Below are 15,233 nucleotides of genomic sequence, written 5' to 3' on the forward strand. Positions count from 1 at the left end.
ACAGCTTCGCTCAGTTTTTTTCACTTGAAATCTTTCTTCAGTTAACTTTGGGAGAGGATTTTCTTTTGCTATGCTGTGGGGTCCTTCCCACGGGGGGCAATTCTCTGTGAACTTTTATAGCATGGTTCTAATTTACACGAGTAGCAGTCCCACCTGACGCACTGTAATGTGAGTTGCTCCCACGGACAATGCAGTCTTCTCAAAACTGCCTAGCGTGGGTCATTCTGTTCATGGGGTGTAGTCTTTTAAGGATGAGCTGTTCTAGTTTGGAAGTAAGGCTCTCTATCTTCTCTCTCTGTTTGAATATCCCACTAAATTACAGCTTTTCAGTATCCACTGACTCCAGAATGAGGACCTTTTCTCATGGGCTGTGGGGGATCTCTGCATCCCCTTATGCAGTTCATGAATTACAGGGAAACAGTTTATTGTATTATACTCCTCGCCATGGCTTGTAGAATAATCTCAGCTCCGACATTTGGAGCACCTCCGCTCCCTTTCCATCACTGACCTTAATGTCGCCATGTTATTCTCCTTACATATCTCCACCTCCTTTTTCTGACTCAGAAAAAAATTGCTATCCATAAGTCATTTGTTCTCAAGTTCAGTCAATTGAAAAGTTCTTAAAGGGTTTTGCAGCACTAAAAGGTTGACCTCGTCTGGGCTCTGTATTGGGGAAATGCTCGCCATCCCCTTGGTGTTGGCCACATTGTTGCCGCCAGTACCACATGGGCAGTGCCAGCCACCACGGTGCTGCCACCGTTCGCACCCCTCTTCCTGCGGGGCGCCTGTAGGAGCAGCCACCGCCGCCGTCCCTGCCTTTCTGTCTGCGGCACGGCCAGCTGGAAGCGGCCAGGCAGGCACAGATCACCGCGGGCTGTGCCAGGATGGCTGCGGCTGCTGGGAAAGAGCAGCTATCACTGTCCCTGCCTTTCTGTCTGTGGCACGGCCAGCTGGAAGCGGCCAGGCAGGCACAGTTCACTGTTGGCCATGCTGAGATGGCAGCAGCCTTGTGGCCACAGCAGCCATGTGGCCACTGCAGCACAACCCCCAGCCCTCAGAAAAGAACAACTGTGGACGATATTTTTCCTTCTTAAATACATCATACCAGAGGCATTACCCACTTCCCTAATTAGGCCAGAAACATGTGCATTGTCAGAGCCCTCAGAGATTGGCTCTGCTGGATATAGTAGAAGCTTTGAGCAGCGTTCTCTCAGAAGCTGCTTCTGTGGCTTCCTCCACCCCCAATATAAGCCAGGCTGTGTTAAACCAACGCAACCGAATTTAGGAAAAAGACAATAGGAATAGCAGCCTGAGCTTTATGAAGCTTTCTGAAAGCCTGCAATCAGGAAGAATTTGAAAACAACACCACTACTTAAACATGTTGTTTCTCTGCAAATTAGCAACACAGAGCACTGCAAAGGGGCAAGGTAATTTCCAGATTTGCTGCACCTTTCTAGCTAATGACAGCAAAACAAAATATACAAAGTTAACCCACAAGTAGCCTGTTCAAGTTAACATAAAAAATGAAAACAATTTAATAGCAGATCTATGTAACCTGAAGATATATTTACCAAAAGCTTCTTAAATTTATTTTTATTTCTTGCCACCATTTCAATATCTAGAATAGTAATAGAAAATGGGATAAAATATTATTCATTAGTGAAAACAAACCTTGTTGAAATAACTGATGATGATACCTCTGAGCTCAGCAGCAGACAGCGAAACTAGTTTCCCCAGTACATTATGCTTGCTCTGTGAAAGACTCTGAGAAGATGATCTAAGTAAGTGCTGGCGATTATGAATACTTTCATTCTTGTAATCAATTGCAGCTACAAGGGCTTCAATTCCTTCTTCCAGCTGGAAAAGAATATGTTCTTCCTACAGAGAAACACATGGGTGATATCTTTTAAAAAGAAAAGAGCTCATAATTAATCTTTCAAGACATCTTTAACTTCATTCCCAAGAGAAAACCTAAACTTAATGGTAAGATGAACTAGCTGTCGCACAGAGAGTGGAGTGGAGAAAATAAGAGGCAGCATGTCTTTCCCTGCTACAGCCCTCTTACCACAATACAGAGGTTGATCTAGTGGCTCATCACAAAACCAGAAGTCATGTTTCTCTTTATCCTTCTCTCATCGTCACCACAGTTTGACTTCTGCTATTATTTTTTTTTTTTTTTTGGATGTACTAGTTTTCTGTTGGATTAATGAATTAATCAATCAGTCAGTAAGGAGTTTGGTGACCATAACTTGTGTATGGAAGTGGCAGAAATGCCTGGCCTGGAGCAGATTTTGATGAGTGAGGCAAGTAGCAATCTTTCTGGAACATTATCACTTCAGCTATAGTCTCATAGTTCTTCTCAAGACCTAAAAGTAATCTGTGCATTTTATGTGAATTTATCTTCAATATAATGATACTAATAATCTCCAAGTAATGGGCCACCCATGTAATATGGCTTATTTTCACTGTAAAAATATGTAGTCTTTCAGGTAAAGTTTGCTTTTTTGTAAGATTCTATGAAAAAATTCAAGTGGCATCACTATGTGAATACATTGTTAGTTAGGTATCCTGACATTAAAATACCTGCCTGTGATAAGCTCATTAATTTCAAGTTTCCTTACTTCTCATTATATGACTCTTAGACCAATAGAGTTTGGCAAAGCACTGACTTAGGTTCTTCTGATCTTAAACTTCATTTACCAGTACATAATTAGTGCTATAATAGCAGTATTCTAAAATTGATATTTACAAAAGTATCCAACTTCTCCTCATTTCTAGCTTACCTGGTATTTGGACACATTTAGGTTCTGACTGGAATTCTTTATTATTAAACAATACTTAAAACCTGTGTCTATCTCAGAGGTTCTTACTTACTTCAGTTGACAACACTTTACCATCTTTCAGTTTCTCATCCATACTATTTCTCCTTCTGAGCAGCTGATCCCTTTCCATTTGGAGAGCCTGAATTTTTTCCAAAATGTCTGACTTGTCTTCAGTGGTGCTGCCCTGAAGCTGCATACTTTTATCACATAGCTCCTGATCCAGCAAACTTAAGCGGGTAGACAATTTCATACTATCATTGTTTAAAGCCTAAAAAAAACCAAAAACCACAGCAACCACAGATTTAAAAATGAGATCTTCCTTTCCAATAAGAGAAAAGTAGGTGACACTGTCAAATTCTGAAGTGAAAAAATTGCTTGCTTCTTGCAATGGGAACTCATTTACTTTGAGTGGACAGATATGATTGAAAAAAAAAGCAAAACAAAAATGCTCAATGCGCAGTTTTCTATGTAATAAAAATTAAACGTGCTAGTCATTATATGTAACAATGATACTTTGTTCTCACTCTTTCTACTGAAAAGTAAATATTGCAATATATTTCCCTGTTGTGTTTTCTAGATTGCAGAAGGAATTAGTTATATTTCTAAATAATATATCAGAGATACCATATCATTCAATGCTCTGAAATAACAGAATTCCACAGTTCAGAATTGTTTTGGTTTTTGTTTTGTGGCTGCAATTTTGGGGAGAAAAAGTAAATAAAAATTATTGTGTTAATTACATTTTAAATGTCTGTTGGTCAAGCTACATAATATCTACATCACAGTGGTATAGACACAGCAGAGCCCTTGAGCCTCCTGTGCTATCTTATCTGCCCTCCCCCCCCACCAGTCTTTCAATTAGCCTTATGACTGTGGTGAATTTTGTGGTTTTTTCTTGAATCACCTGGCTAGACCTCAGTTTCTTCATTTCCAGGTGGCTTTTCTCTTGCAATAATGCTTCTTTCTTTGCTACAATAGCTTCTCTTTTCTTTAAATCTTCTTCTAGTTCTGCTAATTGTTGGTGCTGTTGAAGAATTCTTTCCATTTCTTCATCCAGCCACTTCTTCTGCCCTTCTAATTTCTAAAGTTTCAAGAGAGACCCAGAGAGCATTAGCCAGGACATTTTGAGTCAGGTGATGTTTTAACTTTCTTCAGAATTACTGATAAAACTGTAGAAGACATTAACTTTTCTAATGTCAGTATTCTTCTTCTCAGAATCCTTACTCAGAATAAGGCAGAAACTGGACTGACGTAAAAGGGGCCTTAGCAATGTTACATTGCTACATCTCATATAAACAAACTTGTGTTGGATGTAGTATCTTTTCTAAGAATATCTTTTTTAAAACTAGTTATATAAATAGATGTCATCTACCCAAGCACAGCAACTAAGTTTACATAGGTTTAGAACCATGAGAATTCAGCTAGCCCATCCTCATTGCTTTTTAGCTGCCCAAAAATAGCTCTTTGTGGAAAAACACTTAAGTGACAAGAAATAATGATATTGAAAAAATAAAAGACAGTAAATGACAGCTCTGATCCTGCAAGCATGGTCCATTATAAACTTATTCTGAAGCCAGTTTATCAGTGGATATATTCCTGTTAAGGCTAAAATGTTTCCTTTCTTTAACTTTTAAAATTTTTCACCTTTAAAGACTTAGGGCAATTCATATTCCAGTGTCCACATCTGAAATAATATAGGTGGTATTGCTACATAGGATACATACTTTTCTAACCCTGTTATCAACAACCAAAACCAGAAACCACTGTAATCTATAAGAGTATAAACAAAAACAAAATTACAACACCTGAACAACCCACGGAACACTTAAAACACAGCACATCAATATCACTCTCAAACCTACCAGACAACCAAACCTGCTGAATTCAGAAGTTTGTGAATCAGTATTTTTGACAAATTATAAGGGGGGAAAAAATATTAGAACACACTAAAGGCCCTCCTTTCTTTCACTCAAAAAGAGTAGAGTACTTCTAGGCTCTACTCCCAGTTTTTGCTACAGCAAAAAAAAGAAGACAAAACTATGATGGAATACTGCTTTTCCAAACAGTTTACAAAAATAGATGACTAGGGATGAAGAAAGGCTTTTTTATTTCAGAGGTCACACATATTTGGAATAGATTAACTACCTGTAGTTTCTGTGGAGTTCCCACTGAGTTATTTTTCTTCTTTTTAAAAGCAGCAATTTCTTTATCCTTGAGTTTAAGGATCTTCTGTTGTTCCTCCATCTTAAGTTGAAGTTCCTATGAACAAACAAAAAGCACCATTCTTCCTACATTAGTCAGTGAAATACATTTTGTGTGAGAGTCCCCACAAGCTATAATCTGAAATACTGACCCTTAATTTATTTATAAACTGCAATTCAGAACTAGACATCAGGTAATAAAATGAAAGGGAAAAAAAAAAGCTGAAAGAGAAAGGCAAAATGGAGATCATTGTAAAATGTTTATAGACAATTTCTTTGGTGCATTTATCACGAAATTCATTAAGTCATTATTGAAAATTAGGGAAAGCCTGATAGCGTAATTTATTGGGGAAGCAGGGGCAAAAATTATTCATCCTAATCTTTGTCATAGGGAAACAGGAAGAATCCTACTTTAATTTGTTGCTGGTCCTGCTGAAGCTCTGCTTCCAGTTGCTTCTTCTTTTCACTCTCCTCACACAGTCTCTTCTGTATCTGGGATTGCTGATGCTTCATCTGAGCTACTTTCTGCTCAAGTTCTCTTGCATCTCTCTCACTTTGGTTAGATAATGAAGCCAAGTTCTTGGTGTCTTGCTGCTTCTTCTGTAAGGTCTGGATGGTCATGTCAAATTTCAGTTTAAGAGCAGGCAAACTTGTAACAAACAAGTTGTAACTATATGACTTAACCTCATTCTTCATTTCACGGAATACCTAGGGTCAGCAAGATTTACTAACTTCTGCCCAATCACTTGTTATTCCTGTAGTTTCTGAGCTATCTGGTAAAGTTGGAATAGGCAGAATTAAACACGAAAAGGTACGGTTCATGTTTGGCAATATAGTGAAAGTACTAAAATCTAGCAGAAACCACAGTTCTGGAAAATTTGTAGAGACCCAAGGATGTCAGAATGCTGGCACCAGAATGCTGGTGCCTGAATGCTGGTCCTGAGCTCAAGTCAATAAGCAAACTACCTCTTTCTGTATGGAACTTTTCTGACCTGCCATTCTAGGATTGAGAGGCACAGAGCACCTAAGCTGGCCCTATATAGAATTCTAACTTAGGTGTAGCAGAACTTAGAAGGTCAGTGTCAAACAAATACGCCTGTATTGGGCCTGATCTTGCAAAGTATCACAGGGATTTGGTTAGAGCTAGAATTTATATAGTATTTTCATAAAACATCAATTTTATTTACAGCAGGTAATAAATTTGGAATACCCGCTCTTGGTCTTCTGTTGGACTATATATAATGATGTATGGACAGCTCACATCTCCCAATAATTTCTTAGCTTCTTACATACCAAGAAGTTATTTTGTGTATCTAACCAAGTAGATATTAACCAGTGCATTGAGTATAATAGTATTAAGTTTCTCACTAGCTACTTCAATCCAACCAGCTCCCAGTGTGTAAGAATTTTAAAAGCAAAATGCTAAGGTTCAGACAGTGAGACAGAGATTTGCAATAATCAGATCAGAAATACCTGCACTTTCAACTTAGCTGCTTCCATCTTCTTCTGGCACTCTTTCTGTAACATGACTTTCTCAGGAATTTCTCTCAGCTCTTTAGTGTTCAGCTCCTGAAGCTGCTTTTGCGTTTCAGCCAGTTCTCTTTTGGCCTGCTCAATTTCTTGCTCAAGTTTACTTATCTTCAAAGAATACTGCCTGCTTGCAGAGTGAGCATCCTGACCTTAAAGACAGCATATACAAATAGTTTAAAACCAACATGATAATCAGTTGAAGTATAATACTCACTTTTGGAGTTGAAACATTACTTGCTTTTTTCTGGCTAAGTCAGTAATTTCTGACACATTTTCCAATACTAAAGGAACCTACAGTTCCCTTCTGAAATGGAGATAAAGAGAGTGCTAAATCCAAACAGTTCATGAATTACCTCATGCCACAAAATATAGTGCCATCTGAGTGCCAGAATTAAATTCTTCTGCCACTGTAGATTTTGGCAAATTGGCTATCCTCTATTTAATAATTGTGTTTGTTTTTCTCAGAAGAATATGCCATTTATTTATTACTCAATCTCAAGGTTGCTGTTTCCTTGAGATTCTCCTTGGGGTTGCTGACCCCCAAGGTAATAAGGGTTCTCCCAAGGTTGCTGTTCTCTGGGAGTTTCCTCTGGGTTGCTGTTCCCAGAGGTAATAAGGTTTTTCGTCTTCTCTTTGCCCTAAGTGTTACACACCAGAGGTAGAGACGACAAGCGGAGTCTGCCAGTGCACATTTCCAAGGTTGTTTATTCTTCATTATCTCAGTCCTTTTTCAGCTCTGCCAGGCACTTCCCTGGCAGGGTACCTTATCTTAGTTCTTTCTCAGCTCTGCAAGGTGTCTCCGCAGAGCAGGACAGGCCCAGCAGACTGGGCGGATCAGAGAGCCCCGTACCTTATGTACAGTACCCCTGACCCAACCACAGTCTGAGATGTATTTTTTATTTACGAAATTTCACCAATACCTACTACCTATGCTAACATGTCATTTCTACTCTAAACCAATCTCTAAAACCCAACTCCACACAAGATGGGGGACGAGAGCAAGAACAAGGAAGACAAGGGCCACTCCCCAATTCCTCCATCTTGTCTCTTCAGCCCCATATGCTAAGAATCCTAATTTCTATATTTATACTCTATAATAAACCATCCACTACTTATTTTAAATTTTAGGATTTGTGATTCTTCCCGCATGTGAGTGTTCACTCCCATGGACAGGAATCAGAGTCAGTGTCCTCCTGGGATCTGTGTGGGTCTAACTGACCCCCCTGTACAGATCCCAGACCCCCCTGTCTGGTCTCCAAACCCTCCAGGGTGGCCAGAGGGATGTTCTAGACTCCAACACTCAACTTTCAGCTTAATAATTATTAAATCATCTTGGATTGTGTTCCTACTCTGTGACTTGTCCTGTTCAGGCAATCTGGGATGGCACAGAATCTTTCTCAGACCACCTCAAGAGAAGGTAAGCAAAGGAGAAGAGTGTGATTGAAGGGGCTGAGGAAAGAGATCCTTCCTGTCATCACAAGGCTAGTTTCTGTATCAGGACAGATGTGTAAGGAATGTGGGGTCCCAGGGACACTGACTTTTTCCTTTATCCACTTCTGACTCCCATTTCTCTACTGTTATAGAACATAGAAGATACAGTGATGTATCTTTTTTCCTATCCCAGACACTATGTCACCAATACATGGCTACAAAGAGATCAGTAGCACTGAACATATATTACATTACGTTTTCATGCAATGAAAAATTACACTGCTGTTGGATAAAAGCAATAATCAACAAAGAACAAAAAATATTAAAAAAATAATCTTCTTATCATAGTAGGCTGTAATCAAAATGTTCAGTGCAATCATAGCAAGTAATTAGCACAATTTATGGATTTTTAGGTTGTTAAAAGTATTCTTGTCTAAGATAGTTATGTAGAAACTAAGACATACAGGAGTTCAGGTTTTCTGTGCCTTTTCATTTGTTTCTGATTGTTTTCATTCCTTACAGTATCCAGTATCCCTACAGCAGTCAGTTATCTGTTCTTACTAACTCCTTAGTAAGTTTCTCTTTCCTTTTGATATTAAGTGCAAGTTCTCTTATTTTTTGCTCACCCTCAGTGAGTGTCAACTCTGAATTCTTAAACTCCTGCATGTTAAAAACATGGATTTTCTGGAGGCTGTCAGTCTCTTCACCTTGAGAAAAGAAACCAAAGCAAAATAGAGTTATAAAGTCTGGAATAGGTTCTGTAGTCAAAAGGTAGTGCTTTGCAATATTGCCTGTGTGCAGTTCTTCCATCTGAAGTACAAGAATCAAAAGAAGAGAAGGGAGCAGGGTATTTTTCCCCACCGTGTGTCTAAACAGAAAAAAAAAGGATGGTATGCACTTGAATTTCAAGACACTAAGTCTGAAAAATATTCCAGAAACCATTTCAGTATTTCTGGTAAGATAATAGCATACATTTTCTTTCATTGAAACAATACTAAAGATTTATATCTGACTAGCTTTTTGATACGTGAACTACTTTCTTGCTAGTAGGTATCACTTAGAGGTTACTAACATCAGTTTCAGAATGGGAAAGAAAAACAGAAACTGGAAAACCTACATTCAGTTATAACCAAAAATATTTGCAACAAATACACGTATTTTGCTGGGAAAACTAATTACGTGTGCTAAAGCCATTATTGCATATTCTGATATTGTAGTAAGATTTGCTCTAATGACTTCCGTTATACCTGTGGTTGTGTCAGCTTGTAGCACAGATTTATTGGACACACCAGACTTGTCTATATGACACTTCATGTCATTTACATCAGGAAGGAAGCATAGAGAATTGTGATTTTGTGTCCATGTTCGGTTTATGGAATGCCTGTGGAAGAATGATAAACATGCTACTCTGCAAACACAGGGACTTTTTTTTCTTTAAGCATCATGCAAAGTAGATGATCTTAACAGAGAAGAATCTCAGACTTACAAAAGCATTTATACTTTCTTTCTCATCCACACCACTTCCCAGATACCATCACCCAATCCCCCAATCTTCGAGATAGATTCTGACCCTCAAGCTAGGATTATGCAATCTTTGGTAAACCTACATATATTAAACTTATTTTGCAGTATGCCCAGTTGGTCCCGTAGGTTTACTGTAAGTATCATTACAGGTGGTCTCATATCATGAAAGGATTAGGCAGTAATACTACCTTTGCTACACCTTTTTCTGTAACAAAAGTTAAAGAACAAAAAATTACTTATATGAGGTTTTCTCTTCACTCCCTGTATTGTCGTCTTCTTCATCACTCTGATCAGAGAGGTGGTGGTGAAGGACTTTATCTTGATCTTCTAACTTGCTCAGTATAATTTGTCTGCGAACATGGAATTCTGCCATTATCTGGGCCAGGGACAAGACAGGGGGGCTGGTATACCCCTGTCAAAAAGCACATGAAAATAGTGATGTAAAAATACTTGCAACAATTTAGTAATTCATTACTCATATTTTAAAAAATATTTCACCACCTGAGCTTATAAGCAAAATTACACAGGTTTTCTGTAATAACTCTGAATACCTTTTGTAACAAAAGATTTTGCAAGAGCCTAGAGGAGTTGTTCCAAATGTCAAAGAGGGCACTGTTAGCAATTCATTATCCCATGTACTCAACATATTGGTAAGAATAATAATTCATTTTTTTTAATGTCTCATACTTGAACCCTCAGAACCTCCAGAAATACAGCTGAGGGGTGAAAAACCTGAGAGCCGTAGCACTTGTAGGTAGGAATTTCAAGCCTAAATATTTTGGATAATTGTAACATAAATAAATGTTAGAAAACTAATTTTTCAGAGTCTTCAGTGGTGTCCTGGTTTGAGGGGAAGTGTTTTTTCAAGAGGCTGTGGTCAAACCAATCAGTGGTCAGGTTTGAACGTTGGTATTTTAGTGGCCACTGAGGGGTTGGACACACCTCCGAGGACACAAGGGGTTAAAAGCAAAGACTCTCAGAAGGTCTGCCTCTTTTGGGTTCGGGTTTCAGCAGGGAAACACCTGCTCTCCCCTGCTCAGCTTTGGGCTGGGTGGGGGAGGGGAGCCACGCGGCTGGGCTGAGGAGAACCACGTGGCAGAGCTGAAGTAAGCTGGGGCCCTGGGGGAGAAGAGAGTGGACAGGACTGGAGTTGAGCTGGCCCCGTCCAGGATGGAGGGGTGGAAAACTGTGGAGGTGCCTTACGTGTGTCCCCTCCCCCCACCCTCCGGGAGAAGGTGGGAGTTGCCGAGTGTGGGAGTGCCTGAGCCTGCAGCCCCGCCGGGAGCTGTTAACCCTTGCTTGGCAGAAGGAAATTTTTTTTTCCCAGACATTGATTCTCATGGCTAGTGGTCTGCTAGTGGCAGAAGAGAAAGAAAACCAGCCTGGAACCGAGATGATAAAGCATGATTGGAAAGAACCCTATGGGCAGGGAATTGAAGAAGATTGACTTCTGAGCTGGACTTTTCTTGCATAATGTCAGCCATAGACTGAACTCAAGTCTCTTTTGAACATAAACTGCATTTGGGTGGATACGGCTGCCCTGCTTTTGCTACAGTGACTGGCACTGTAAGAGTGGAGAGAACAGAGAAGAGAGGGGGAGGGTGTGGTGGCGCCCTCTGCCCTCAAGGGAGACCTGCTCTTGGAACCCTCAGCCCCAGGGGAAAAATGGGGAGAGCTCGGCATGCAAGCATCCTTAAAAGAGAGAGCCCTGTATGCAGTTTTGGCCCATGGACAGTGGTGAGAGCACTAGACATGGAAAAGAGAGTGTCACCATGGCAGACTTCTCCGGGCGGTGCCATGGGTGACATGGAAAGGGGTAGACCTGTGTTTTCTGAGGAGTAGTCTGTGGTGCGAGAGAGGCTCCTCTCTCCCTTGCTGAGTTGAAGATTAGTTTTTTTGAGTGGTGATTGTTTGATTTAAAACCCAAGGGTTTGGTCCATGGAGAGTAACGTGTAGGGGGTGGAAACGGGGGGAGGAGAAGAAATGTTCTGGTAAGGTTTCATTTCTGTTTTGTGTGTGTGTTTAGAGTTTTCCTTTCTATTTCTGTTCCTATGTAATGTAATAAAATTTTGTTCTCTGTTTTCAAGTTTTGGGCCTGCTCTGCTCTGTTCTTGACCACATCTCACAGTAGCTCATTAGGAAAAACATACACTCATGGGTGCATTAACATCTGGCCAGTGCTAACCCATGACAAGTGGGAAGTTAAGCAGCAGTATCTGAGAAAGCCGCCATATGTTATCATGTCGTGTTTAATCATTGGCCTGTAATCATTACAAAGTAGAAGGGGGAAAATTTGGGTAGACCTTACCTTTTGGATCTCTGTCCTTGAAGGCAGGTGAAGGGGGTGCAGCAGGTTTTTTGTGACTGGGACACTGTAGGGCCTCCTAGCAAATGCCATGACAGCTGGCCTATCTTCATAAGCACTTGGGCAATCTAAAGTTTTCACATCTGTAAACTTCTCTAACTTCAATTTTAACTGATCAATGAGCATTTGCTGTTCCACCATTTTCTCAGTCTCACGGGAAAAAAAAAAACAAAAGCAAAATTGAGCTCTGTATCATATTCATGACTTCTAATTCCTCACAAAGGTCATGAATCTTGTAATCACCCACTGACCTTAAATTATGCTGCAGGGCAATGAACTGAGAATTCTATGACATATCATCAGTCTCAGATTTACCCCCCCCGCAAGTCCAGTAAAATTTAGACACATTTTTGTTCAGAAAGACCTACCCCTGGTGTCCTGGGTTACAGAAAGTCTGCCAATTTAGGGTGTAACCAAACTGAGTATTCTAGGCCATTCTGACAACTGATAATTGTGTGTTGCAGAAGATTCCTGATGCACACCTGGCACCTCAGGCTACAAGTTGTGTCTTAAATGAGGTAAGGGAGAAGAGCCAAACCCTGTGAGAAAGGGAGTATTTCTTTTTCTTCACAAGTGACTCTGCAGTGCTAACTCCTCCTGGGGAAGCACCAGCACAGTCCCAGCAATCCTAAGGGGGTCATCTCTGCCAATGGCCATAATGGATTCAATAGCACCACCATAATGGGTAACAACTTAGACCACCAAGGATTCCCAAAAATATCCTATGACTCACAGGGTTACAGCATTCCCACTGTGCAACTGTGTGCCCCGGGAGAGATGCTGAATACTCTCCCCTGAACCTGACTATATACATCTGGAGACTTGGGACCCCTACTACACCTGGATGGATCCAGGGGAGGACCACAACTTTTGACTGCAACCATCACTTCAACAGGACTGCAACCACAGGTTTATGGGTCTAGGCCAGTTTTAATATGTATCATTAGATTTATTTTAACCTTTCTATTAAATTGTAACTTTGACTTGAAATCTCTCTCGAGGTAATTGTGTGGGTTTCACTTTTCCCACTGGCTTACTTTCAAGCCAGCTCACCCAGTTTAGTTACATTAGCCTATCTAGGCATCTAGTGAGAAGTGGATGACATAATTAGGAGCTCATGCTTGCTTTATATGTGTGTTTATGGAGAAATGAGAATTAAACAAACATTTTCAAATTTAACTTATGGTTGAGTTTTATTAATTAAAAATGTATATGGGTTTCCTCTTCCACTTTGAACAGTTGTACTTTAGAGATTACTTGTATTAATGAACTAAACATATACATGATCCCAGGATCACTTGCTGCATTTCTTCCACCCAGTCTCAGGTTTGTTGATAATGCTGGTTTGGAGACCTTACCTATTTCTGCTACAGCATTCTCCATATATTGTTCAAAATACTTATGTTATCTAAACTGATTCACCCATAAGGCCAAGATTATATCCATTTTCAGCTCACTCTATTGTTTTTGATTCATTTTGAAGTATGGTTAAAAATTGGCCTAGCAACAACAGGGAAGTTCAAAAATAGCTCATGATACATTCTGCATTCTTCTACTTCAAGTACATGCTTTTATTCATTCATTGTGTTGTTATCTTAGATTGAAAGTTCCTTCCAAACACAAATATACACATACTACAAGTTGACATTGTGTTGGAATACAATATATATTATTCCTATGTCATAGAAATAAGAATATATATATATAAATATCCTATTAGTTATCTTTTTGGAAGAAGTGCCAACTGATCCATCTTAAAGCTATTTGTATAACACAATTGCACATACAACTCCACAGTGTAACACCCATCTCATAAATACGTATGTGTATAAACATTTATTACCTCCTACCTCATACTTGCTACTCTAAAAGCCCTTATTCTGTCATGTATCATTAAATTACATATGCCTGTGAATACAGTGTAAAATATTTGACAGAAGCACTTGCTTTTCCTTATCTGACCTACATTGTAAGTTTTTAAATAGAAGTGGCAGTCTAGTGAACTAAATGCCAAAATGCTGCCTGAAAGCTCTCAAGCTTTCTTCCTGTCTCTGATACTTAAATAACCTTCTATCTACACTGTGACAGCTACATTATATCCTCCAAAATTTATATAAGCATCATCAGAGTAAAAGTTGATGCTATGGTGTGCAGGCTAAAAAAACATCTAGCCAGAAGTGACAGAAAAGAAAGAAAGTGACAGAAAAAGGAAAGAGATCATGACTAGTTTACTTACCTTTCATGTACTGACTCCCCAAGCCATCGGCAAAGAAAAGGAAAAAGGAGAAAAATTATAATAAGGAGAAGAGCACTAGCTCTCCATGTTTATGCTTTTCTCTTTAAGAATCCTTATAATAACTTATCTGCCATCCACATCAGTTAACATCAGCAGAATATTAGCTATTCTATTTGCAGCCTTCTCAACTTTGAAATGTTATGCACATACTAGCCACCATAATTTTATTAGCAATCTGAAGATCTACAGAAGGAAAGAGGCAACCAGCCTCTTTGTCACTACCTCCCTTTCCACTGTGTCACTCAATTTTCTCTAACGATAAATTACCATAAAGTTAGGATGGAATTCTGTCTTATAAAGTCAAAAGGGGACAATACTCTAATTCTTAATAAAGCTATAACAAAATAAGTTCCTATACAGCTTTCAATGAAAGCATTCTGTAGGATCTTTTTTTTTGTATAGTCTTTTTTAAATTCTAAAGAATCTTTCAAAGTTTTTCAAATCCTAATCTATTAATTGTCCTGAAACTCCTTAACAATGATAGATATCTGGGGAGAGGGTTGTGTGTTATGCTTCAGGAAGCAAGGAGAGCATGAATAGTTCACTTCAAGTTACGCAGCAGGCTTCTGGCACAGCTAGGCTCATATACAGTCTCCAGGAATCACATTACTGTGATTAACCCACCTCATTCAGTGAAATAGCTCTAATTACAACAAAATGTCCCTAATATTGACTGGTAATTAAATAAAAAAAAAAAATCTGAGGGACCTGTTGAATGCATTCACATGCTAGAAGAATTGTTCAATACAGATAAAAGTGTACCAGTGGAAAAATACCTGTAATCTTTGTGTTTCTTGAGCATCCTTTAAAAATTCCTGTTGTTCTTCCTTTTCCTGCAGTAATGTCTTTATCTGATTCTGCAGTGTCTGCACTTCACGATTCTTCTGGCTAAATAGTTCTTCATCCATAACTAGTACCTGCTAGATAATAAAAGTTCAGCTGGGCAAAAGGGACATTATTATTCCTACAACTGGAGTATGAATCAAAATAAAACCTCATTTGTTGTTAAAAGACATGACCATAACTGCAAAGTCTTGAGATATATATAGCAAATTATCTAAGTG

The 15,233-nt window shown here is 39.3% G+C and overlaps 1 protein-coding gene across 3 annotated transcripts in view; it reads right to left on the reverse strand.

The window, feature by feature from the left end:
- The window catches only part of KIF27 (kinesin family member 27), a 40,469-nt gene that overhangs the window by 12,157 nt on the left and 13,079 nt on the right, over window positions 1–15,233 (reverse strand). For 2 of the 3 annotated variants that reach the window (XM_063421837.1, XM_063421836.1), the window contains exons 5-15: window positions 14,946–15,089; window positions 11,817–12,023; window positions 9,745–9,920; window positions 9,232–9,365; window positions 8,611–8,691; window positions 6,497–6,702; window positions 5,435–5,632; window positions 4,968–5,081; window positions 3,727–3,903; window positions 2,875–3,090; window positions 1,672–1,878 (exon numbers count right to left, since the gene is read on the reverse strand). In XM_063421837.1, the coding sequence (XP_063277907.1) occupies window positions 1,672–1,878; window positions 2,875–3,090; window positions 3,727–3,903; window positions 4,968–5,081; window positions 5,435–5,632; window positions 6,497–6,702; window positions 8,611–8,691; window positions 9,232–9,365; window positions 9,745–9,920; window positions 11,817–12,023; window positions 14,946–15,089 (1,860 nt within the window). The remainder of the gene's footprint in view (window positions 1–1,671; window positions 1,879–2,874; window positions 3,091–3,726; window positions 3,904–4,967; window positions 5,082–5,434; window positions 5,633–6,496; window positions 6,703–8,610; window positions 8,692–9,231; window positions 9,366–9,744; window positions 9,921–11,816; window positions 12,024–14,945; window positions 15,090–15,233) is intronic. The other variant, XM_063421838.1, reaches the window with a different exon arrangement.

Source organism: Prinia subflava, chromosome Z (assembly GCF_021018805.1).
Source record: "Prinia subflava isolate CZ2003 ecotype Zambia chromosome Z, Cam_Psub_1.2, whole genome shotgun sequence".
Lineage (NCBI taxonomy): Eukaryota > Metazoa > Chordata > Aves > Passeriformes > Cisticolidae > Prinia > Prinia subflava.